Source organism: Eurytemora carolleeae, unplaced genomic scaffold (genome assembly GCF_000591075.1).
Source record: "Eurytemora carolleeae unplaced genomic scaffold, Eaff_2.0 scaffold1463, whole genome shotgun sequence".
In the NCBI taxonomy this organism is placed as follows: domain Eukaryota; kingdom Metazoa; phylum Arthropoda; class Copepoda; order Calanoida; family Temoridae; genus Eurytemora; species Eurytemora carolleeae.
Window position 1 is genome coordinate 50,224 of NW_019397359.1, and position 27,075 is coordinate 77,298.

Here is a 27,075-nt window from a genome sequence, read left to right on the forward strand (position 1 = left end):
AATGTTCACATGTTACATAATATTCATCTAAAAATAAACAATTATAAATCAATTTTGCGTTTTTAAATTGAATTCAATTCATGTTACACAATATCATTATATGTGGAAGTAAACGCAGTCCACTAAAGATTAAGATTCTGCATCAATAAAACGCACTTTCTGCATCTATTTGTAATTTTTTATTTATTGAAATAAAAACCTTAATGTTCTTATACTTCTAACTTTTGTTTTTGTTGAAAGATTTAACTGCAGAAAAATTAATGAAATTGAAAGTTTACTCTCAAGTTAAAGCCTTTTGTTTCGATTAGTTTCTGAGTTTATGATTCAGCATTTTCCCAGCTTAGCTTACATTAAACCTTTTCTTCTGAACCTTTCACAGAATATTTGCAGAAAATTCATTTTTTGATTTTCAAGTTGGAGGAAAGGAACTGAGTTTTTGTCACAAACTCAAATTTTCTAATCCCTATTTCTTTGAAACCTGATGGTTAAAACCTTTGATATTTTATAGTTTTTTGGTCTAACCGAGTTCATAGTTTGAAATATCAAGGCTCTACGACATCGGGCTGCATAGGTTATAATTTTGTGGAAAAAAACTCATTTCATTTGTTTTAAAAACTTGTTTACATTTTTCAAAATTCTGCAAATAGTTATTACATCATTTTTTGGATTTAGACATACAAAAAAAACCTATTTTTGAAATAATCTCACCACTCAAAAATGGTCAAGAATAATCAATAAATAATGGATAATTGATGGAGAAAGTCCCATGTTTTTTGGACATTAATAGTGACAGTATAATACATGATAGAAAACATAAAAAATTGCTTTATATTGGATAAAAATGAGGTTTAGTCAGAGCCCGAAATCTAAAAGAGTATCGTTGGACAAAACTCCCGAGTTTCCTTTTTGGGGTCTTAACATTTGTGTAGATTTTTTTTTAAAAATTCAAAAAAATGAGAATATAAACAAACTGAATATAATAATATTTCTTACCAAAAATGTTGATATTCACAAAACTACCTAACTCCATTCGTGAAACCTTGGTTTTAAAACTGGTTTTCAGAACGAGTCCCTGTCTTAAGTTATGGGCTCAGGGGGGATGATAGTGCCTGTGTGCTCAGTTAGCTGTACTGTACATTTGCAACTGTTTACTAATATTGATATACTATAGGTTAGGCCAAGCATTAAATCCTTCGGTTAGGCCAGAATCTCATTACAATAAACAAATATGCAGTACGCTCTCGGTATAGTTCATGGCCGGCCTATACAATTAGTAAAGGATTAGCGTACATCATAACTCTATACACTATAAGCTCGTTTGGTTTAGTTGAGTCTAATACAAGAGTTTATAGTATCTAATGTTGAAAGGATGGGTGGGGTATACTAAATGTGTATGCATTGGTTAAACTAAATTGTTTAATGTTTGTATTTACTCAACCACATCATGTATTCATTGTAAACATACAGACATAAACCTTTTAACATACGGACATACACCTATGAACATACAGACATACACCCTTTTACATGAGACATACACCTTTTAAAATAAATACATACACCTTTTAATGTACAGACCTTAACATACATACATACATCTTTTAACATACAGACATACACCGTTTAAAATAAATGCATATACCTTTTAATGTGCAGACCTTAACATACATACACATCCTTTAATATTCGGGCATACACACTTTAACATACAGACTTACATCGATTTAATACAGACATAAACCAATAATATACTGACATTAACCTTATACAGACATAAACCAATAATATACTGACATTAACCTTATACAGACATAAACCAATAATATACTGACATAAACCTTATACAGACATGCACCCTTCAAAAAACAATTTTGTCTAAACAATTTTAAACTAAAAAGGAATTGAGTCTTTGCCACAAACTCTAGTTTTCTTATGGCCCAATATCTTCGCAACCCATTGTTGTAGACCTTAAATATCTAAAACTGTGAATTATGTAAGATCTAATAATCTGAGTCTGAAATAATAAAAATTTTCATTATCAGGTTTCAAAGATAAAGGGATTAGAAAATTTTTGTTTGTGTCTAAAGCTCATTTCCTTTCTGAATTTAAACAGCCAAATGATACAATATATGGATAAAAATTAATTTTATTATATGTGAAAATTTAGTTGCTTTAGGGTTCAGAGTTAAACTATGTTAAGTCATGAGTTTAGCAGCTCTGAAGTCTGCTGTCCATGGAGTATTCCCACCTTGAGTTGAGTCAAAAGTACGAATTGAGGAGTCCGAATTTCGGTTGTCCATGTCCATTAAACCCACTCTGACAGACAGAAGTTCAAACAAGTGAAGTTCCTTACTTAAGAGTACGAATTAAGCCGTCCTATAATACGTTGTCTATGGATTAAACCCTTCTTGAGTAGAGTGATAAGTATGAAATGAGTAGTCCTGAATTTTGTTGTCCATGAGCCCATGCTGACGAGACAATCAAGAACACTTGAGTTTGCATACACAGGACCTCACACAGACACCCTACATTTGTAAATACTGGGTGTTCTAAACCTCTATACCAGTTTTTGTTTAAATCTTCCAGTTAGAATACTAGTTCAACTTTCCGTACCTAATTCAACTTTGTCTTATTCATTATTAATTTCGACCTTTACGCACTTTATCAGTCAATTCCATAAGACTATCGAAGAACTAAGGAAGGCGCTAAAACAAAACTGTAAACCTGCGGAATATAGTCATGAGTTATTATCCCATAATCATTAAGAACGTTGTAATATACACTCAAAAATTGCACACTTCAAACGCGCGCTATGCAAATGCAAATGCGCGCACTATGATTTACCACCACCTTGTGTTTGTATCTGTGAGTATATTGCACATGTTCCCTGGGTGGGTTCCTTCCGTCTCATATTTCTGAAAGATAATATTCATTTCTTTCATATATCTTTCAGTATACCTATCAGTCATTGAAGAGGGGGGCTATGCATGAGTTGGGGTGAGGTGGGGGGAATACGGATGGGGTTTAAGGAAGCAAGTATACGCAACGCCGGAAGGGAGCAGGGGCGTAGAAAGGTGTTTGTCATGTGGTCTTATTTTGTTTGTTCTTTCCAAAAAAAACATGAAAAACCCATTGAAAACACACCTGAAAACCCCCCACCCCCATAGATTTCCGGGAGGGAAGGGGGGGCTGAGCCCTTAGCCTCAAAGTAAATTAAATATATTTCTACCTCGGAATAAATCATAATATATTTCTCGCTGCATTATTGGAAATAACATCTATTTGATCGGTGTGTTTGCCAACATTAATCGATGGCATTGCAATCGGATTTTCTTCATCGAGTAAGAAGAAATTCATTATTCAATTAAAAGAGAAAAAAATTCTGAGAGACTGCATGAGGTTTGTTCTGTTGTGGAAATATTCCGAGGTTAAAGGTTGTAGCTGATATACGGTCAGCTCATGTACAAAGAAAGTGTAAGGGTTTGGTTTAGAGTTGCATCTACACATTTGTTACTTGGGTAGTAGTATATGTACATAGCAGGATAGTTATATGTGGCAGTGAGGTTTATCACTCACCGATAGACAGTGGCGTACGGGGGGGGGGCGCCCCCCGCCCCCCCTGAGAGGCTGAGGGGGGGCACCAATGGGGAGAGGCTCTTTTACTACTACATTTGCTTGCATATCCATTCCTCAGGCCAGGCAGTGGCACAGTAGCGTACCTAGTGGGGGCAGTAGTCCTCTTGCCCCCCCTGGAAATACAAAATTAAAAGGAAACTACGGTAAAAAAAAAACACCTGACATTGACAAAGACTAAGGATTGCATTGGTCCAAATTCACTGTTAATACAAGGAGAGAAAAGTTTAAGCCTTCTAAAGAGAATACTTTATTACACAAGATGTACTATGACGGAGAGCAAGACTTAATGATCTTGCACTTGCTGTCTGAGCTCTCTACTGAGAAATTCATTGAAATGTTTGTACAAGCAAATCTCAGAAAATTGAAGCTTAAAAGAGTTGGTGAATATGTAGATTGGGTAAATTCTATCTAAACAGAAGAAATTTCGTTTATTCGTGAACATATAATTTTTAATGATGCTGTGATTATTAATTTAGTTAGCTGTGATGGAGTTAAGTAATAAATTTATAAAGTAAAAACGTTAGTTTTTCAAGCAAAGGAAAATTTTTTAGACTCTATTTAACTAGAAGTGCCGCAGAGTATTCCTACAACCCGGGTCTATGTTGCCTGGGTAAAATTATAAGTGATGTTTGCGATATATGTGATGTTTGCGATATTTGTGATTTGTGATATATGTGCATAGTACAAAGCTCTGTATGTCGCCAGCGTGTATCTCCAGGTTCATATGAATTTTAGGAAAATTAGCTGTAGCTGGTTATTTTTTCTATAGAAAAAGTTTAGCTTATCTTGCTGGTTATTGAAGAGCTAGATTGCTGGATGTGAAGACAGAGTTGGGGAGCCTGGCGTTAGTACCATGAGAATTGGAGACAATTTTGATTGCCATTCTTCAAATTATGAGGCTCTGGAGGTTAGTTTGTCGAGCTCATGAATGATTTGCATCTTCTCCCAATTTCATTTAGTTTCAGTTCTGGTTGGGTTGGTGGTGACTTCAGGGAGTTAAAACCCTAAGTTGTCTTGATACCATTGCTCTGTAAAATTTAGTACAAAGAAACTTTTTTATCCAAATCTTCTCAGGAATTCAAAAGTTGTATATACAAGAGTTTTTTGATAATGGAAATTGCTGTGTGTGTATACTGTATAGGTGTATTTTTCAAAGAATATCCATACCAGGTAGAATGAAAATATTTAGAATTACAAAAGGTAGAATGATCAATAGGTAGAACATAAAAAAGGTAGANAAAACGGCGATGCAATGAATAAAGTAAATCCAAATTAAAAAACTAAAAATGGTCCTAACTCCAAACTCAAGCCTTTGTGACTTGGCATTTATAAATAATATTTTAATTTGCTATCCCTGATAGCGTCCATCCGATTGTGAACCTTGGGAAAAAGATTTAAACCTTGGGAGGAAGGGTTTAAATCTTGGGATAAAGGAAGTAAACCTTGGAAGGAAGGATTCAAATGTTGGGAAAAAGGATTACGATCTTTAGGGAAAGGGTTAAACGTTATGAGGAAAAATTTAAACATTGGGAGGAAGGATTTAAACATTAGGAGGAAAGACTATAAACAAGGATAAGTGAGATCTTTTACCTTGCTTCTTCTTAATAGTTGCAGGAGTGGCACAAATCTCACTGAGCATTAATAAATTTTCCATATCAATCTGAAAGACTCTGGATCTGTTTTAACTGACTATGTTTAATAAGTTACTTATTAAAATTTTCTGCTTTGTAAGAACATCTAATACACTGTAATATTGTCTTCCTATACCATAGTTGTCAGGTTCTCACTGTAGCAAAAAATCTAATTTTAATCAAATGAATCTTACAATTTTTACCAAATAAAGTATCATATTTAATTCTTAATTAGTAACTGAAAACTTAAAAATTTGAAAAAAAGAAAAATGTTCATGTGACCCTGGATTATTTTAGAATCTACAGAGATAATTTCCATTCTTGTATCTGCTGTATAAATTTGTTTAAGTCAAAGTTCAAAATTATTGATTTTTAAATTGAAGTCTTTGCAAAGCAAATCCTTCGCATGCAATTCAGCGCAATTCCCCGAATATATAAATACTTCCTTGCTTGTAATTAAAGCACAATTCCACGCAATGAAATGGCGCAAGCGGAAGCAATCATTGCGAGCAATTCCGCGCAACAGAATTCCGGTTGAAAACCCTACTTACTGCTTTGAGTATAGACCATTTCACTGTCGATAGATTAATATGAATTTGTATATATATATCTCGAAAACCTTCTATTTCTCTTGTAAAATCAAATTGATTTCTATCTTAAAAATGATTAACTTTTTACCCCTAAAATTGGAAATTTATGTTTCACAAAAGCAATAATAAAACTTTGTCACTGGAACAACAGTTATTAACTTTTTGGATTTCTGATTATTGTTTATTTTTAGAGAAATCAATATTTTTCTTTTCAGGTAAAGCAATCAGATAAATATTCTCGGAAAAATAAAAGAAGGAGGAAAAGTTATTTTAATTTCATATCTGATTCATGGCTATAATTTTATATTCAAATTAAGCGTTCTCCATGTTTTTTTAAAGGAACTGTTTGCGTAGTTTCATTAATTAATAACATGTGGGAAGAATAGTAATAAAATGTATTTATGCATAATGAAATAAATATAGATAAATCTTTGAAATCATAAACACTTCAGTCTTTCTATTTTTGTTGCTCGTAACCTTAACTTTAGAGATTCATATTCTAAAATCATGAATTCTTAACATTTATCCCTCTCCCTGCTTGACAACCTTGCCTCTTTTCATCATCATTAGCTTGGATCAATTCATTTAAAGCTCGTCTTGTTGAGTAGAAATCATGCAACCTTTGGCTGTGAGAGTTATTGTTCGTCCTACATCTATCAGGTGGCCAAAACTGTTTAACCAGATGTTAGCTTCAGATACTTTTGAAACCACAGGAATAAAACCCATAAACAACAGTCTGGAAACCAATCCAGTTACTAGCTGCAGACAAGTGTGCTTAACTTCAGTGATATAATGAGATCTTGTGTCACATACTAGCTCAAAAAATCTTGGTCTGAGGCTGTTAAAATTTTCTGACTTTTCCTAAATACCCAAAGCCCTCCCTTTAGATCTAAATTCGGGCTTTTATACTAACTGCCCTGAGTCCTCAGGCACACTGCCTGAATGACTACTTTTTCCTGTAGCAAACTAAATCTTTATTTTGACCCACTTTCAGTTGTCAGATTTGAATAATTTTTAGCTTTTTTCGAAAGCCATGACATAAGGAAATAGATTGCATAAGTTTTCTTAAGAAAATTGTGCAAATTATTTGCATACGACCCATCGAAACAAATTTGCACATTTTTGGTTTCTCTTAACTACGCATCAGGTTTTTTCAAATTTTGCAAACATTTTTGCATATTTAAAATGGCATGGTCAATGGCTGTTCAAAAATGTATATTTTATCATTTTTTGGATATTTTTTTGCAAACATTTTTACTCTATAGCTGGATTTAGCAAATTTTAGCAAATTTGCAATTTTTTTTGTAGATTATAAAAGTAGAGCAAAAGAAATTTCCAATGATGTATCATTTGTCATATTTTGACATCAAACATGGNCAGGGATAGGGTTAACCTTTTAAAATTAGATGGTGGAGTTTGAAATATTTCTTCTTAGTTTGGGACAGAAAATCAGAGTTTAGGATTAATGAATTTTGGGAAAAAATAATCTTCTAGCATACAAAAAATTACTTGTGGAATTGGAAATATTTCTCTGAGTTTTGGGACAGAAAATGAAAGTTTAGGGACATAAATGAAAGGTAAGGAACTGAAAAAGTTTTGGGATAAAAAAATTAAAGTTTTCCAGTATATGATCATTCTTTATATATTACACCATGCTATAAATATTACAGTATTTAACAAAGAATCCTTGAATAAATTTTAATCAATTAAAATCAATTGTATTTACTGATTCTTTAATGATTTTTAATAACAATTAATAACATACCCCTAGAGGCTACTCAGAGCTAGAAATGACATTATGAAACAATTATACAAAATGGTTATTTCAACTGTGATAAAACATCTATCATGCAACATCTATTCCCAAAAGTTTTAAACTGTTAAAGTTGAAATGTAAAGTTGAAATGTAAAAAAAAATATCTATTTCAATCAATATACAAGATGTCCAAATAAACATGGGCATTGAAAGACAACTTTAAAGTGATTTCATGAGAATAAAAATAAAAGCCAGGATATATGTCATCCCAGCTTTTTCATAAACTGGTCTACCTAATTCTTGTGTATTAAACGTTGCCCAACATAAGATATTATATATATTAAAACAATTTTGATTCACTAAATAAATTTAAAATTTGTAGAAATTTCTTCGTCAATTTTGAAGATAAAAAAAATAGTAGACTACATTTTGAAAATCTCAAGACCAAGTGTTTAGTATTAAGATGATTAAGCAGGAACACTGCAATAATTATGATCATGAAAAAATGCCACATGGATTGAAGATGATATTAAAGTTTTCACTTATTTCCAATGTTTATTGGGGCCCCCTGTAAAAGGGAATATTACAATGCTGAGAGTTTCCCATGTTGGGTTCTCAACTATCTATAGAGATACTTTGACCAACTAGGTCCATGGAAACCAACGAAATGTAGTATTCCCTCCTTTAAATATATTTTCACTATTACCTCCCTGCAAATGATGAAATACATAGTTATAACTGACTATTACAATCAAAACTATTACTCTATGAATCCATGATATTTATATTGCAACTCTAAAAGTAGGAATGCAATGTAACTTACCATGATTGCATTCACTTTTGTTTAAATTTGGGAAAAATATTATTGTCTGCTTCTCTTCACTTAAACAGGTGGATAAATATGAATATATTTTTTGAAGCACATTAAAAAAGTCAAAAGTTTCAGATTTCCCAAAAAAATGGCAATTAGACTTTAGTTTGATTTTCCACTTTTGTTGTTTTTGGTTCTGAATTGATTTAAGTCGATAGCTTCCCAACTTGAACTGTTGACACGAATAGAATGCTCTTCAGTCTGGAAATAAAACAGTAAATTAGAATGTTAAACATATCACCAGTCTATATTAGAAGAAATAAAATCATTTAATTAGTCCACTGTAATACCATTTGTATGTGTCATTCAAATAGGAATTACACTATTTTGTCATTTTCAAAATAAGAGTTTTTGTTGTAAAATGGCAAATTTGTTAATGCCCCAATTTGTTTGCTAACATTAAATTAATTTTGTAAAATTTTAAATATTTTTGAAATGTTTGTTGACTAAAAAAACAATGCTCAGAAAAATTGTTTGTTCAACTAAATCATGTGTTCAAGACCATTTTTTGTCCTATATAAATTTTGAAACTGCCAGTCTGTTCAAAGTTTGATTGAATATGAAGGTTTGTAATGAGTTAGAGACAAATACTATGCCAAGCTCTACATTTAATGTAATTGTTTTGTGAGGAGTTTTACTCTTAAAATGCAGCTTACATTAATATGTGTTCCTGTATAAGCATACATCACTGTTCCTTTGGTCCACATTCCTCCCCACAGTCCAAAAGTTCCAAATGATCTAGTCATGGTTAATTAGTAATCTATTTAAAGTTTGAACAAGTACAATTGGTTATTTCTTCAGTGAATGTGTGCACCCTAGATATATTAATCTGTTGATATATTTGTGGATTCCAAATTTGACATAATGCAATAAAAATTAAGGAAACTACATGTAAAGAAAAACCACCCAGCAAACAAAATTCGACTATAAATTGACTTCAACTCAACTTTTACTTTACTTTCACTACAAATAGTTAACTTTTACACAACTATTTACTTCCAGAGATCAAAGTTAATTTGACTATTATTATAAATTAGTAATTATCATTATAATTATCATATAATTATCATGATAATTATTAATTTGACTATTATAGTTAACTAAACTAGCAAATATCCGTTCCAAAACTCAATTTTTATTTTAAATTTTTATCTAAATATTTAACCATTTTAACACACCAATTTTTAACAAGCCCAGGTAGGAAAGGAAAAAGAAAAGGGAAGAGAAACTTCTCCCCTTCTACTTTGGTCTATTAAATGTCACAAAAGGGTGGGGGGAAGGAAAAGAGGAAGGAAAAGGGGAAGGGGAAAGGAAAAGGAAAGGAAAAAAGTAAAAGAGAAGGGAACTGGAGAGGGAAAGGAGAAATTAAAGGCAAAAAAAAAGGGGAAGGTGTAGCGAAGCTAAATAAACGTGAGAAATAAACAGACTGAATATGTATTTATCAAATACAGTATAAATACAAGATGCAGTAGACCATAATCTAAACAATAACATTTGAAGTATGGAGTGTGCTGTGTACTGCATTCCAGAAATCCAACAGGGGCGCCACAGGGGTCCCCCAGCATCAAGGTGATGAAGTTAATGAAAAACTCGATGGTTATCTCGGACTTCTCTTCGAGGGTTCCGTCGAACTGGGAGAGGAGAAGGCTGATAAGGTGAGAATCTAACTCTCTTCTTCTTTCTCTGGGCTTTCTGGAGAGGTGCTGGAGAAGTTGGAGCCAACGGAGCTGGTGGTGACGGAGCTGGAGCCAACAGAGCCGAAGCCAATGGAGGTCTTCCCTGTCAGGGAGGCAACTGTGAAACCAGAGGACAATCAGAAAGAACAGGTTTGAGCCAGTCCACTGAGACGGAGTCGGACTTAGAACCAATCTGGACTTGAAAATACTTTGGATACTTGGGAAGAACTAGATAAGGCCCTCTGTACAGCGGAGACAACAGAGGCTAAGATGTATCTTCCCTGACAAACACATGAGAACAGGAGGTTAAACTTGACGGAATCCTGTCTGGCTTCAAGTCTGAGGCTCTAGACTGTCCAGAAACTCTCGGGGCAACACTAACGAGAACCAAAAAGAGCCTCGGAGGCGGAGATGGCAGAATCTTCTCTGGGAACACTACGGAGACATAGTAGAACCAGGGGAAGATTCTGGAACCAATCAGACCCAACCAAACGAGAGTGTAGAGAAACCTCGAGTTGACAATGAAATCTTTCCACAATTCTGTTAGACTGAGGACAGAACGAAGTCATGGGTGAGAGCACTATACCCAGAAACTTGCACTGAGCTTTTGAACAGAGCCCCTCGATCTGATATTATTACATCAGGAACCCCAAACATAGGAATCCATGAACGTAAGAGTACCTTTGAACACTCCTCCACAGTCATAGATTGGAGGGGAACAGCCTCCAGCCATCTTGTAGATCTGTCAATGATGGTGAAGAGATAAGAGAAACTATTGGACTGAGGGAGAAGACCAACAAGATACACATGTATGTGAGAGAACCTCCGTCCAGGAAATGGTATATGAAGAACAGGAGATTTTACATAGCTCTGGATTCACATTCTTTGACAGGAACTCCCAGTCAAAACTCCGGGAAATCAACCTCTGAGAAGCTCATTTTCCATGGTGAGAAACTCTGTGGATGGAAGAAAAAACTGCTTTTCTCATGCTTTCAGGAACCAGTGGACGGTGGATACCTGTAGAAACATCACACAGCAATTTATAAGACCTGGAGACAGGTACTAAGACTGAGGACTGGCGGAGCTTCTGAACTTTTGGACATGACTGTTGTAATTCTACCATTTCCAAAAATGATATTCCTGGCACTGTTGGAGGAGAGGGCATCAAAACAGTGGTAGAGGACCCATCACAGGGTCTGACACCGCTGGCACCTCAGGGTCCAGGACACCAGCAGGAGTAGGATGATGAGAAGAACAGGTTCAGGTTGAGGAGAACAGTAGGCGGGTTTGGCTCAGGGTTCGGAATAGAGCTAGCTGTAATTGGACTCGAAGAAACAGAGGACTGGCTTAACTCAGGGCTTGGACTGGAGCTATGTGACACTGGCGGGACAAGGCGTCAGTTACTAAATTGTGTTCTCCTAGGAGGTGACAAATATCACAGTTGATCTCGGAGATGAAGGAGAGATGACGTTGCTGCATGTTGGACCAGAGCGGAGAAGTCCTGAAGAAGGCATGAGTTAGAGGTTTGTGATCAGTGAAAAGAACAAATTCTTTACCTTACAGGAGGAACCGGAAATGGCGGAGGGCGGAGTATGCAGCAAACAGCTCCCGATCAAAGGCGGAGTATCTTGACTCGGCGGAGGACAGCTTCTTAGAGTAGAAAGCTAAGGGAGCCCAAGAACCAGCAACATCCTGTTGGAGAACAGCTCCAACATGAGAACCAGAGGCATTTACAGTGAGGGAAACCTTGGTGGAGGGATCTGGGTTCACAAGGGTTGGAACAGTTGATAGGACGGATCTGGAGGCGGAGAACGCTTGATTAATCTCTTAGGTCCAGGAGTGTTGAAACCTTCCCCTTCAAAGCCTCTATCAGCGGAGCCAGGAGCCCTGCATGCTGAATGTTTATATAATGTTTACAACCAAGAGAAGCAATGTTTGCTGAATGTTTATATAATGTTTACAACTAGGAGGATAGATGTTTGCTGAATGTTTATATAATGTTTACAACTAGGAGGAGAGGTGTTTGCTGAATGTTTATATAATGTTTGTTTACTACTAGGAGGACGAAAAGACGAAAAAAAACATGTTCATGGCGCAATTTTTTTTCTCTCTATTTCTTCAAAAATCATTTTGCATTAACTGATTCATTAATTTAAGGGGGTATAGCTCTGAGAATCCTCTTTCTTTCAGCGCTTATTTCTTGGTCTAAGTAAAGAAGGTAATTTTTTAATTTTTCTAAATTTGAAGGTTGACCTCAATTATTACAATTAATTATTACTTAATTATTATTAGAAGTAGTATTATATTTACATGTTCAGAGGCGTATGATTTTAATTGTTATGCTTTAATTTTCAATTTAATTTAATTTTATAATTAATTCATTCTTTTGTTATTTTGAAGGAACAAAGGGAAAGCCCTGCTTTGTATCCGGATATACCAAGTTCATGGCCGCCATGGGGGCGACCCTCCTAGAGAAGGTAAAAACAAATTCGCTAAAATTAAGATCATATTCATTTCTAATTCTATCTATATATTAGATATGTATATAAATATTATGATAAATATACTAAATCTTTGTATTGTGGAAATTTAAACCTTTTATATTTAAAATAGCTTAAACTTATTTATTTTATTATTACAATATTATGTCAATTATCCTCTAGAATTCTTTCTAGTATTGTATAACATACAAAATGAATTTTTTTCCAAGTTGAATTGCACAGCATTGCCTGTGGTTATTCAAAAATAGATGTTTACACTAATATTGCCTTTAAAGTTAACTTACAATCAATTATCAGTCTAGGAACGGTAGATCTTCTCCTTCTCCTCCTAACTTCAATATACTCTAGACATGAACCTAGAGCTACTCTTTATGAACTTAGAGCTGCTCTAGACATGAACCTAGAGCTGCTCTAGACATGAACCTAGAGCTACTCTATATGAACCTAGAGTTACTCTATATGAACCTAGACCTACTCTATACATGAACCTAGAACTACTCTAAATGAAGCTAGAGCTACTCTAGACATGAATCTAGAGCTACTTATATTAACCTATAGTTACTCTATATGAACCTAGAGCTAGAAATTCTTCACCTAATATCAAACTGTATTATTTGGGTTTAATTAAAATTTTTAGTGATTTCTATAAATTACTATCTAATCGATACACTTCAGATAATTATATCAAAATAAACATTTAAAATATAAAAATCTATATATAATATCATCAATGGCTAACTACAAATCAATCTACTCTAAAAAATCTGCAAAAAGTAATATTGACATAAGGAAAAAGTCTATACAAAATGACTTATCCTGGTCAAAAATTGTTATCTAAACATTCCTTTCAGCATGCCTCAACTAGTTTTGCGTAGTTCAAATGTAGGGTAGGTTTATTCGTGGACCGTAACGGAACCAAGATGAACCGGAAAAGGTTGGAAACCTGATAGGTAACCCCACTTTGAACATATAACAGCCAACCATATCAAAATAAAACATTTATAGTTTTTCTAACATATTTTTTTGGTTGTTCGAAAAACTTTTTATTTTATCTAAAAACTTTTTCAGTTGTTCTTAAAACGTTTTAGGTTTTCTAAAAACTTTTTCGGTTGATCTAAAATTTGTTTAGTTTTTCTAAAACCTTTTTTGGTCAATTTAAAAACTTTTCCCATTACTTTAAAAACTTTCCGGTAATTCTAAAAACTTTTTGCTGATTCAGAAATTTTCCTTGTGAGAATATTCTCACATATTTGAACAGTTAACCGAAATGCATTAGGTCTTTTTCAGTTAAACAAAAAAGTTTTCTGGTTTTTTTCCAGCAGTGTGGAATAACCAAAATTGGTTATTTTGCCAGCTGGGAGGATTTATTATTCTAATAATACAAAGAAAGATTAACATTGTGTAATTTGTTGCTGAAGTTAATATTTCTCCCCATGACTCATGCTCAAGATTCAAAGACCCGAGAGTTTAAACTGATTTCTGCCTCAAGCCTAACTCCTAAAGACTGATTCTCATACCAAGCCAACTGCAATAATGAACCTATATGATTTGCATTCTAACCCCCAGAGAGTAAACTCCACAACTTGAATCTGCAGTTGTGATCAAGATGACCTCAAGAAAGGATCTCTTTTTTGACTATGTAATCTAATATGTGCATAATAACAAAAATTTAAAAGTACCTGATCAGATGATCACATATTGAAATCAAAAACAAATCTCTTGGGGGCATTTTAGAACCTAAAATTAATTTAAAAGTGTTAGAATTATAAAGAATTTATTAGGGGAGGGTAATGGTCTAATGATGATTTAGAATTGATGGTGGAATGCATAATCTTGGATCAAATTCAAACACCTTATACTTTCTAAACATTTTATATATTTCATAAAATATATTTAAAACCCATAAATCCATAATTTAAAAAATAATCTGATTTTAAACAAAAAACTTCAATTTATGCTTTTATATAATCTTTCTGTGTTCCTTAGTTCTTTTCCTGAGATTTATAAAAATGGTCTACTGTTTTAATTATATCAAACGTTCACATTATTAGTTTGCAGAGTTTCAGTTTGAGTTTATTAGTTCATATTTTAGCATTTTTTACCTAATTTTTTACTGCTTGGTTATTGCTTTCCCATGAACTTACAGGAATTTTTCAAACATTAACTTAAACAGTCTCAAAAATCATACGAGTTTTACATGAAAAAAAATTAAAATATTTTTGATTTCATAAACCAGAATGGAGGCAAATAGGGTTTCCACTGTAATTCCGGGTTACATTTACCTACAGAAATGATTTCCCTTATGGAATTCCGGAATTCCGGAACGATTAACAAAACATTTTTTTCCTGTAAGCCGGAAATTTCCGGATCATTGTTCCAGAATTTTGGAACATCCCGAAATAGTGTTCCTGAAAATTCCAGTTTTCGGAAAAATCTTTCCCGAATTTTTCGGGAAAAGGTTCCAGTAAAACATTAAAGTCATCTTAAACTTATTTAGAAGATAAAACCATTAAGTAATACTATCTACATAACAAAAGAATGTATGCCTGGTTTAGCTTTAAATAATGTAATACTACAGTAAATTATCATGAAACATAAATCTTGACTGCCATGTCTCAAAATAATTTCATCTACAGAAAACTATGGAAAGAAAGACGACAAATATAGCAATCTTAAGTCTATTTGATGTTGTTAGAAAGCAAATCAGTTAAATATTAATTTGTCTGTATACAGTATAGTATATGCACCATGTAATTACCGTGTCTCATGTTCATTGAACTATTTAAAGTCATAATTTAAGTCTAAAAGTCGTCCTCATATTCCCGAGTTTTCTAATTCTAACTCTATTTATATACTTTGCTCGTCTGTTTGTTTGTCTGTTTTTATCCAATAAACGTCAAAACTCACTAAGACAAAAATTTATGAGGCAACTCACATGGCCCAAGGGAAGGTTTAAAACTGGTTTAAAAATTTTTGTGGGAAAAATGTCAAAATTTTTTTTCCATTTGATCCAAAATTATCCTGGAATTCTGGTTTACGCAACAAATTTCCAGATTATTCGATTACCAAAATGGCAAAATGGAAACCCTCGAGGCCATTAAAATTTCTAAGATAAAATTTATAAAATGTTTTTAAAAAATTGAAAAAAATAAAATGGAAAATAAATTTAATTTTCTATTTCTGTTATAAAAAAACTTCATTGCACCAAGTCAATTATGCAAACAGTTCACAAAATTACATGTAGCACTATTATTTTGGCACATCATGATAATTTCAGCACTACCTACCAATATAAAAGTGTCATGAATATAATTATAATAACCTGGAAGATTTGAAATATCTCCAGGAAATGCAATATCTGGTTCTTGACCGAAGTTTTTTTTTAGCCACTCAGTGTCCTCGCTTGCCATAAAGAACACAGATTTTGTAGTTTTATTATCGATACGTTTCCTGCAATTAACAAAAAATGTCAAATGTCTAGGGCCACTGAATGGAATTTGTTCAGTCTTAGTGAATATTTCCACTGCAAATTTTCAGTTATGCACTCACATTAAACTGTATCAGAGTGCAACATTTATAATATTCATAAAGTTTTCAAAAACAAGCCATTTCCCATTTCAACTTTATCAAAAATAAGTTTGACAGTTTAATTAAAGGTAATCACTTGCATATGATTATTTATTCATTGCATAACAATAATGGAATTATTAAAATTGGAAATTAAAACTAAAATGAAAAATAGAAAAAAAGAAAAATAAATTGCCAAAAATTATTTTCTACTTATTATTGTACCCAACTTACAAAATCCTTTGGAGAACACTAAAATATCTGGTGCTTTTACACAAGTGACCATTGAAAATCCTATGTTAAATCCAAAGATAATATATATATAGATATGCAGGCAGGTAGAAACCTCCTTCCTAAATTGCTTGTAGCAGACAACTAATTTTTGAACCTCTGAGAAAAGGTGCAAGGAGAGACATCTATAGCAAATTGATTACTTTCTATGTTCCTTTCTCCCCTTGCTGCCTTCTGTAGGAAATACGCATTTGTGATATAAAAACATACAGTACGCGTATTGCATCCTGTATAGTTCAAGTGTTGCTATCTGGACCTGTTTGACCAGATCAGTTGTACTTTGTCCTAGATTCGATGTACTTTTATAGTAATAATTTTTATTTAAATTGCGTTAATTTACATATGCCATTCACTACAACTTGCACATTTAAACTTTGTCTAGTCAAATTCCTACCTCAGTTTTATTTGCATTGATTAATTTGTTTCATTAAGTACAATATGCAGTATACATTGTTGATACTATAGTACGCATTTAGTGTTATCACGCATAAAAAAAGTGATAAATTAGCAACAATCCAGAGGATAAAATGCCATGCGTACGACAGAGATGGTGCTGTTTGCACTTTTTCTCAAGACCTCTAAATTTATACCTGCCTGCATATCTATATATATATTATCTTTGGTTAAATCTCATGTCAACAAGGTAATTGTTGACAATTTGATCATGGGTATAGGACAGAGATTTCCACAGGGGTGACTTAAGTTTATATCATGAGATCTACACGGGATTTTTACACAATCTACTTAAATACATTTTATAAATCCCAGGAAAAGATTAAATGATTTAGTATATTTTTATATCTATTTATAAATTTGGCTTGTCAAAACGGCTGAACCGATCGGGCCCAAATGACCACAGGGAAGGTTTAAGAATGATCAAATTTTCGAATATTTATCTCCATCAAAATTTGATCTTCATTAAATTTTTGAAAATTTTGAAAATCCACAAATTTTTTTGTGAAAATCCGCGAAATATTTTTGTTTTGTTTTACGATATACACAAAGAGAACATGTTCACAATTACTTTAGAAGATGGGCACGAAGCGTCCTAGCTAAGGCTAGTATTATAGAAAATACTTGTAAAAGTATATAATCAATAAAAAACGTTTGGAAACTTAACATTTTAGTTTTTTATCTTTTACATTAAAAATATTGAACATGCGGTCTTAAGATGATCAATTTTCACATATTGATATCTTCTACTAAATTTTTAACTATGTTGAGGTGTTCTTAAATACATGCTTTATATAAATTTTTGTTTATAAAAAATGGACAGAGACACCAAAAGTTGTGATTTTACATTTCAAATAAAAAAGAAACATGCAATTTCTTCCTGTAATATCTCATATATTTAACACAAGATATTTACAAGAATTAAATTCTGGATATTCTGACATTTCATTACTCATGATTAACAAGTTGGGAACATGAGAGATCTTGCAGTGATATGTTCGCTACAAGCCCAATATGTGTAAAAAACGACAGGAATTTAGCTAGAATATTACCGCATTTTCTCATATAACACTTAAAAATTATGAGTATTAAACTCTTGATATTACTTGTGTCTAACAAAGCATGTGAAAAATTATGTGAATTTTACTAGAATATTTGCACATTGGTTACCAGTGCTTTACACAGTATAAATGTTCAAGATCATAAAAAGAAACTTTACCATTAGAATAACACAAGGTAAATTAATTATGTGAGTTCTCCTCCATCTAATCTTGATGCAAACATGTGCTTTCCTTGTTGGGTATGAATTGGAATATCTGAGAAACCTGTTATCTCAGTGAGGGGAGGAAGGTGACCCGCAACGTTTGACATCCGAGCCGCAGATGATGTCAGAAAGTGTGTTTGCGACATGTACTTACTTCTGTGTCATCCACCCTCACCCCTTGGCCTTCCAGCTTAATGTCTTAATTTGTAATGGCAATAATTATAAGTCTGAAAATAGTTTTTTTCTTTCTTTCAGGCTGCATCAATCGGACACAACTGGTCCTATTTCAAATTTCAAATTTTTTAAATATAAATTTTAATTGATTTTATAATAAATTAACCCTTTTTTAGATTATAGCACCTTCTTTTACTGAATTGAACATCAAAATCCAAGATTTTATTTGAGCAATGATTTTTTCTTGGTGTTCCAAAACTTTTTTTTGAGTAGATTATCGTCAGCGAGTATATACCTAGATAAATTTATACAGAGTAAAATGTGAAAAACCGCATTTATTACCATGGGATATTCAACATCGGTGACCTCATGAAAACTGCAAAGTCATATACAATAATAATATATTTTCAGGAAGAAAATGTCTTGGTCCTCAAATGTACTAGAGCGAAAAAGTTTACTTTTTAGTTTTTAGCATTTTTCAGACCATGCAAAACATGAACTATTTAAAAAAATTCTACAATTAAAGTTGTATTGTGGAGGACGATGCCTGGCCGCGTTAAACAAATCCCACAAGATTCAACAGAATGAGATAGAACGGATATGGGGCATAGTACGGATAAACATCTACACATGTGATATTGATATTGACTCTAATTCTGAACCCTCTAGTAATAAGTTATCAGAAATATATATATACTGGAAGTATTTTATGCGTTTTCATTAGAGTCTGACTCACATCCTCTATATTGGTGACCCCTGACTTTGAACATTCAGTTAAATGCTATCCAGTTTCGTGATTTTCTTGAACTTTGAACATTAAGTGGTTCATCCGAGCATCATGACGGACCAGAAACTCCAACCGAGTACGTCGCCAAAGTCTCCGTCAAGCTCCCGGATTTTTGAACAGAGGACCCCGACTAGTGGTTCCTTCATGCAGAGGCTGCCTTCAGAAACACTCAAATCACACAGTCAAAAACCAAATTTGGTCACATCATCCAGAAGCTTCCCCAAATGATTATGGTCTCGGTATGCAGCCTGATCATGGGTTCTGCTGCCTCCTCAGAAACCCCTTAGGAGGATTTAAAGGCCAAGCTTGTCTCCTCATTTACTCTATCAAGCCGTCGAAAGGTCTCCAAACTAATTCATCACCCTGGGCTGGGAGACCGACGCCCTACTGCTCTCATGGACGCCATGTTGGCCCTTCTCCCAGAGGATGAGAAACCAGGTTGCCTGTTCCAAGGTTTATTTCTGGAAAGGTTGCCCCTCAAGATGAGGGACCATCACCAAGGAATTCAAAAACCCTAGTGAAAAGGCATTATACGCCGATAGTTTGTGGGACGCCAGGAAAGCTATACCTACTGACCACCTCCTAGCCGCAGCATCAACCTCATCATCTTCCCCATCATGTGGTAGAGCTCAGGACTGCAGAAGCCCATCCCCAAACCGCTGTAGTCAAACCCCTGGTCCATCAAACTCTGAGTGTTATTTCCACAAATGTTTTGGTCCTGCAGCCAACAATTGTCGCCCTCCTTGCAGTTTCCAGGGAAACACCAGAGCTGACAGGAGGAGGAAAAATTAAACAGCCTTCCTGTCGGTGGTTATCTCATATACCTCCAAGATGCCCTGTCAAACCGTGATTATTTAGTTGACACTGGAGCTTCAAGATCTGTGTTTCCCTATCATTCCTCAGCTGCACCAACAGGCCCCTTCTCCTAATGACTGATGGACAGCCAACTAAAGCTTGGGTTTCCAGATTAATTCCTCTACAGTTGGGTTCCCACCATTTCCAGTTCCAGTTCATCTTCCCTGGCGTGGACTAACCAATCCTGGGAGCAGACTTCCTGGCAGAGTTTGACCTTCTAGTTGGCACTAAGAACCGCCAAGTTCTTAAAAATCTCTCCTTTGAACCCCTTGCACCGGCTAGGTTTTCTCCCGCTGATTCCTCCGTTGCCTCTGTGTGTAAACTCGCCCCTGATGTTGCCTCTCTCCTGGATGAGTTCCCTGCAGCCTGGAATCCACGGACAAAATTGACCGGGCGGTCAATTTTGACCGATGCCGAGACGGACAAAATTGACCGGTGAGGGTGTGTTTGTAAATATACTATATTGGGGTAGGGTGTATACTGCACAGTGTGTGCTTAAAAACCGGCATTTCGACCAGGCGGTCAAAATTGACCTGGTCCGAGACAGTAAATTTTGACCGGGCAGAAAAAAGACAAAAAAAGAGCAGTAAACTTAAACTTTTTACACTGAACATAACATTAGCATAAAGTTGACATATAAATGTACACTTTTCAGAAAAAAAAAAATTTTTTAAACATTTTTTCACTGATTTATACCTGTCTTTGTATTTACCCCCCAAGTGAAGCCGGTTTAATCTATCGACCTGTCACCTATTTGCAAAACTTGGCATATATGTACGAAGGATCTGGAATAAAACGAGACAACATTTGGTTTAAAAATGAAGGCGCTAAAAATTAAAAACCTTACCCAGTCAAAATTGACCGTCCCGTCAGGAATGGGTTAAATCCATCTCTTTCAATGATTTCTCATTCTGTGGGAACTAGTGACATTTTTTGTGATATTTCAACCAGTTCCCTTCGTCCTCTGGTTCCTCTTCAACTTCGCCGCAAGTTATTCAGGCAACTACCTAGTATTTCTCATCCTGGTGTCAGAGCCTCCAAGAGATTGATCTCATCAAGATTTGTTTGGCCGGGATGTCCAGAGATGTTGGTTCGTGGGCAAAATCATGTATTTCATGCCAAAAATCCAAGATCTCAACTCATGTTCATTCTACAGTTTCCCCTATTCCAGTGCCAACCTGGAGATTTTCTTACGTTCATATGGATCTTGTTGGTCCTCTTCCATCTAGTCATGGTTTCATATATCTTTTCACCATGATTGATAGAACTACAAGATGGTCGGAGGCCGTTCCTTTGTCCTGCATCATAGCTGAGTCTTGTGCTCATGCTTTCATCTCTACTTGGATTTCGAGATTTAGAGTTCCTGCAGTTCTCACGTCGGACAGAGGTTCTCAGTTCACGTCTTCTATCTGGACTGGAGTTTGTTTTATGGTAGGAATTTCAGCCTCCACTACGACCTCTTTTAATCCTCAAAGTAATGGAATGGTTGAAAGATTCCACAGGAGTTTGAAGTCTTCTCTACGAGCCAGGTTAGCAGGTTCTGATTGGTTTTCTCACCTTCCTCTAGAGAGCCACTCCGAAAGATGATACTGGCCTCTTAGTTTCCGAGGCTGTGTACAGTTCCCCTTTGACCTTACCTGGTGAACTTATAGACATTCCTGAGCTACCCCCTGATGCCTTCCTCAGGAAAGTTAACAGAGCCATTGATGGATTTCCCGTTTCTTCGCCTCATCATGTTCGTCCTGTTCAACCTGTTCAACTGCCTGCAGCTCTTGTGTCAGCTAAGTACGTTTTTGTTCGTGAAGATGCAGTTATATCATCCTTGGCACCACGTTATCGAGGCCCTTACCTAGTAATAGACAGGCAAGACAAATATTTCTGCCTCCAGATTGGTTCTAAGCAAGATGTGGTCTCTGTTGATCGCCTGAAACCTGTGTTCAGTGATGCTCCCCTTTATTCTTGCTCTTCCTCCGCCTGGAGGAAGACCCAGCCGTCGTCCAGTGGCAAGTTCTTTGGATCCTCCGCCATCCTCTGCCGCAAGAATACCCAAGAGAGTCAGGTTTCATTTCATTCCTCAAATTCTTCCTCCCCCTGCACCTGCATTTCGAAATCCTTACAGGACTTCAAGGGATAGAAGGATCTGCTCCACCACGTCCCCGCCGTTCCTTCTGGGGGACTACTGTGGTGGTTATGAAAGTCGTCCTTCTTGGAGAATTCTCCGCGGCAGCAAAGAAGTAGAAGAGTTTCTCTAGCCATGTATGATATTTAAATAACATGTGTTATATATATAAACGGTATTTTCAACCATGTAAACTTAAGTTAAAAATATAGTTAGTTATTTTGAAATCTTCATCGTTAGTTAGCCGACCGCCAAACTGGAAGTATTTTATGCATTTTCATTAGAGTCTGACTCACGTCCTCTATAGTATTATGTGCATATTTTATCATTAAATCTTGGATATAATCTAATATGATATGGGATGCTCTGTATTACCTAAAAATCTTATGAATACAAATGTGGGTGGGAATCATGACACAACACTATTTACATTTTTTTTCAAATAAGCATTTGGGAAATTTCCCAGATACCCAGGCATTTGGGAAATTCCCCAAATTCCTGTAGGCATTTTCTAGATACTGGGTATTCAGATACCCAGGCATTTGGGAAAGGAATTGAGTCTATGCCACAAACTTTGAATTTAAAATCCCTATATCTTTAGAACCCAATGTTGCAAATCTTTTATATTTCAAACTTACATTATTTGATCTAACAAAATTCATAGTTTGAAATATCTAAGGTATACAACATTGGAATCCAAAGATATAGTGTTTTAAAAAGTTTTTGGTAAAGACTCAATTCCTTTCCCAGATACTCACGTAGGGTTTCCAACGTAATAGATTATTCTCTTACGCGTAATTACGTGCAGTTACGCATAATGATTTTCATTTTGTGTAATTTCGCAGGATTACGCGTAATTGGGGAAATATCCATTTCGCGAAATTACGGCGTAATTTTGCGTAATTTCTACAATGTAATTTCGCGAAATTTTGTAATGATTATGTGTAATAATGGAAACTATAATTACGCGTAATTACAGTGTAATTTCGCGTAATTTCTACGATGTAATTTCGCAAAATTTCGTAATAATTACGCATAAAAAGCGAAACTATAATTACGCGTAATTACAGCCTAATTTCGCGTAATTTCTACAAGGTAATTTCGCAAAATTTTGTAATGATTACACGTAATTAGCGAAACTTCAATTTCGCATAGTTTCTACAAAGTAATTTTGCGAAATTTTTCCTTAATTACGTCTATGAAATTTTGATGTTTTAACTTTTAACTTAAATAAAACAACTAACTTACAAGGAAAATAATGTCACGCAAGTTGAATCGGAATTTCAGCCAATACATAATCTATAAAATTTTTAATTTTCAACGACTTGTTAATATTTCAACCTACTTTCTCAAGTTTACCTTCCTTGTTTGAAAAAATGTCGAAATAAATAAATAGAAGTCGAGGGGGGTGGTCAGCAGGAAAGAATAGAAGGGGGGGGGGTTGAGTACATACTGTCCCGCTATAATTATTTCTGAGAATTAATATGTACTTTATTTATTATGGAATTGTTGCGTAATATGTAATTTTGCGTAATTACGCCTTAATTACGCAAAACTAGAATTTCTTTCGTAAACGTAATATATGCGTAATTACGCGTAATGCTCCTGCGTAAGTGAAAGAAAGTGTTATGTTTCGTTACGCATAATTACGCGTAACAAAATTACGACTGGAAACCCTAGGCATTGGGGAAATTTTCCAGATACCCAGGCATTTGGGAAATTTCCCAGACACTCAGTCGTTTCAGAAATTTCCCAGACACTCAGGCATTTGGGAAATTCCCCAAATTCCTTTAGGTATTTGAGGGTGGTATAGTTTAAGATTTTGGAAATTTCTCAAATGACTGGATATTTGGGGAATTTCCCACGAACCTAGGCATTTGGGAAATTGCCCAGATACCCAGGTATTTGGGAAATTTCTCAAATGGCTAGGTATTTGGGGAATTCCCCAAATGCCTGGGTATCTTGGAAATTTCCAGTCATTTGAGAAATTTCCAAAATCTTAAAAATATACCACCCTTAAATATCAATAGGTATTTGGGAAATTTCCCAGACACTCAGGCATTTGGGAAATTTTCCAGATACCCAGGCATTTGGGAAATTTCCCAGATACCCAGGCATTTGGGAAATTCCCCAAATACTCAATTTCTCAATTGACTTGATATTTGGGAAATTCCCTAAATTCCTATAGGTATTTGAGGGTGGTATATTTTATCGATTTACGAAACTTCTCAAATGACTGGATATTTGGGGAGTCTCCCAAAAACCTAGGCATTTGGGCAATTCCCCAAATGTCTGGGTATTTTGGAAATCCTCCAATGTCTGGGTATTTGGGGAATTCCCCACATGGGTATCTTGGAAATTTCCAGTCATTTAAGAAAAAGTATCTTCACTAAAATCTTGTGTGATCTGAAATCTGCTGTTACAAACACAACATGAATAAGTATATTGTATGATAGATACCAAGACGTCTATAAATTTAATCCTTCATTCATAATTAGCATATACAAATTAAGAAATTTTGCTGGAAGGCCAACGGGTGAGGATCGGACAGCATAGGGGTGAGCACATGCCACAAACCCGTTTTGTGACGTCATATGGGGGTCAGAAGTAAAATGGGTGCGGGTTGCCTCCCCTCCCTATCTCAGTAAGCTAGAAAAAGAAGTTAAGGAGATTTTTATTAGGTGGGACACAGGAGGTTGATCCCAACCTGTCCATTCATTCTTTTTGATTGAATGGCCTGAAATCCCCCCCCCCCAAAATAAATTTAATACTAAAGTATACCTAAGCAGATTTATGCAGTGATCAAAGTATTTTTTCCACATTTTTTCATCAATCATGTAGTCACGAAGAATTTCATTCTAACAAAAGTCAAGGGTAAAAAAAATAGAAAACATGGATATTATAATATACAGCACTGTCAAAAGATTTGTATGAAATATTTTAAAATCTTTAAAACCTTGCTCGTTACATTCCCATTTTTCAAAAAACTTGCCATGGAATATTTCCCACCCTATTATGCACTCCCTCACACTTACAGTCCACCTTTTTTCCCCCCCCCCCTCTAGTATTCACTGAATTACTTGAAACCTTTGGATATCATTAATTTTACATGAGGACTTGCTTGGTAAAGAGTAATAACTTGGTTAGGACAGGAAAAGTAAGGTTACAGATTCGGTTTATAAATTTTGACTCTCAATTTATTCTATGCCATGATTTTTGAAGAATTTGAAGCATTTCATCCTACTACAATTATCTTTCAATAAGAAAAACTTGGTTTGCATACATCTTAAATAAGCAGATGAAGGGGACAGGAGTCAGGAAACCTTTCAGCTGTAACTGTAACATATGTTGTATTTCTTTAAGAATAAGCACACACTTCATCAGTGATCTTTTAAGACACAAAATATAATAGGGTACAATACTATTTTGTGAACTCTCATATAATAAATTAGTCAAAGTTATCTTAAAACAATGTCTAAATATCTAGCCAGTACTTCATAATAATAAGGGCCCACAACCAAACCAACTACAGTTTATTGCTCAAATGGTCTTTTATTTTTGTCTGTACTACAAGGGAGGGAAGGCCAAGAAGCCATGAACCCCGTGGAAAATCTCCGAACCCCATGGAGGAGGTTTTTTGAAAACGTTATCAAATATAAATATTACTTGTAAATAATTTTCCAATTTTCTCGTCATAAGGCCAAGGTTAAAGAAATAATTTTCATTATTGTTTTAATTGTCTTTTTCTCCAAATTTTGTTTTCCCGTAAAAAGGATGGATCTCAAGTATGACACTTTCAAGTTTAAATAATAGTATACAAGGGGGGGGGGGCTACGGTTGCTCTGCCCCCCTCCTGGATCAGAAAAATCTATGGTTTACTTATGATATGAAGGGTCTTTCTTGTACAAGAAGCCTCCTTGACTCCTTGTAAGCCCCTCTGATGTCATTTAGTTGGGAAATGGATATTTCCGTTGCTTCCCACTAATAAAGTTGTGATTTTAATAGCTTTTTAAAGTAGGCATTCTTTCCCAACTAATGGTTTTACTAATTAACTTGTTTATTACTAAATGACTACTTGTTGATGTTAGAAGGCCTTATTCGTCATGTAGGTCTTCATTGGGGAATAATCCTCAGTTAGGTAACTTTGTTCAGTAATTAAATGTTCCAAGTTGGTAAATACAATCCATAGGATTGTCAGCAAAATATTTGGAGCAAATTGAAATGAGTATTTTTGCAAGTTTTGAGGATTAGTAAAAAACACAAGACTTCTAAAACGTCTAAGAGATGAGACTTTAGCTAAGACCATGGGCTTTTCAAAACTGACGATCTAAGTTTTAACTTTGGCTTTTGCTTTAATTGTGTTTTAAAGTTATTCCAATAATTTGGCAAAGAAAGATACCAGAAATTTTTGAAAAAAGTCTCATAAATTCTTAACGTCTCCTTAAGTTTCATCTTTGGTGGATGACCCTGTACTTTCATTCTTAATTGGTCCGTCTTCAAAAATTTCGATACCTGCTTTATAAAATAAAATTTGTAATTTAAATGAACCATAACAAAACATACTCTCCGGGAAATTTAAACAGTGTTTAAACATAACTTAGCATTGTCCTAGGAGGCTTAGCCGGTCAGGGTGCTCCAATATTTATGTTGACCTTAGAAATAAATTCCTTGTGCCCAATTACCTATAACTCGACATACAACATGTAAAATCTGTGCTAAGATGACCATAATGTAACTGCCGGCTACTAGCACGCCGGTCAGAAGGCTCCAATGTCTATTTTGACCATGGAAATGAGTTCCATCCCGAGTAGAATCTTAGAGTCGGGAACCTAGTCTTAGGCGCCGGGCCGACTTTCTCCGACCCTCTGTTTTTGGAAAAAAATATCAAATTTCACCAAATATAT

The 27,075-nt window shown here is 34.8% G+C and overlaps 1 protein-coding gene across 1 annotated transcript; it reads right to left on the reverse strand.

Annotated features, from left to right (window-relative positions):
- Positions 1-8,056: 8,056 nt before the first annotated feature.
- Positions 8,057-25,029, reverse strand: LOC111713736 (uncharacterized; the record flags this gene model as incomplete). Its single annotated transcript, XM_023488676.1, is given in 5 exon segments — positions 8,057-8,685; positions 9,141-9,222; positions 14,341-14,398; positions 15,984-16,111; positions 24,953-25,029. Coding segments are annotated over 5 exon segments (444 nt in total), but the record flags the coding sequence as incomplete, so codon positions are not given.
- Positions 25,030-27,075: the final 2,046 nt, after the last annotated feature.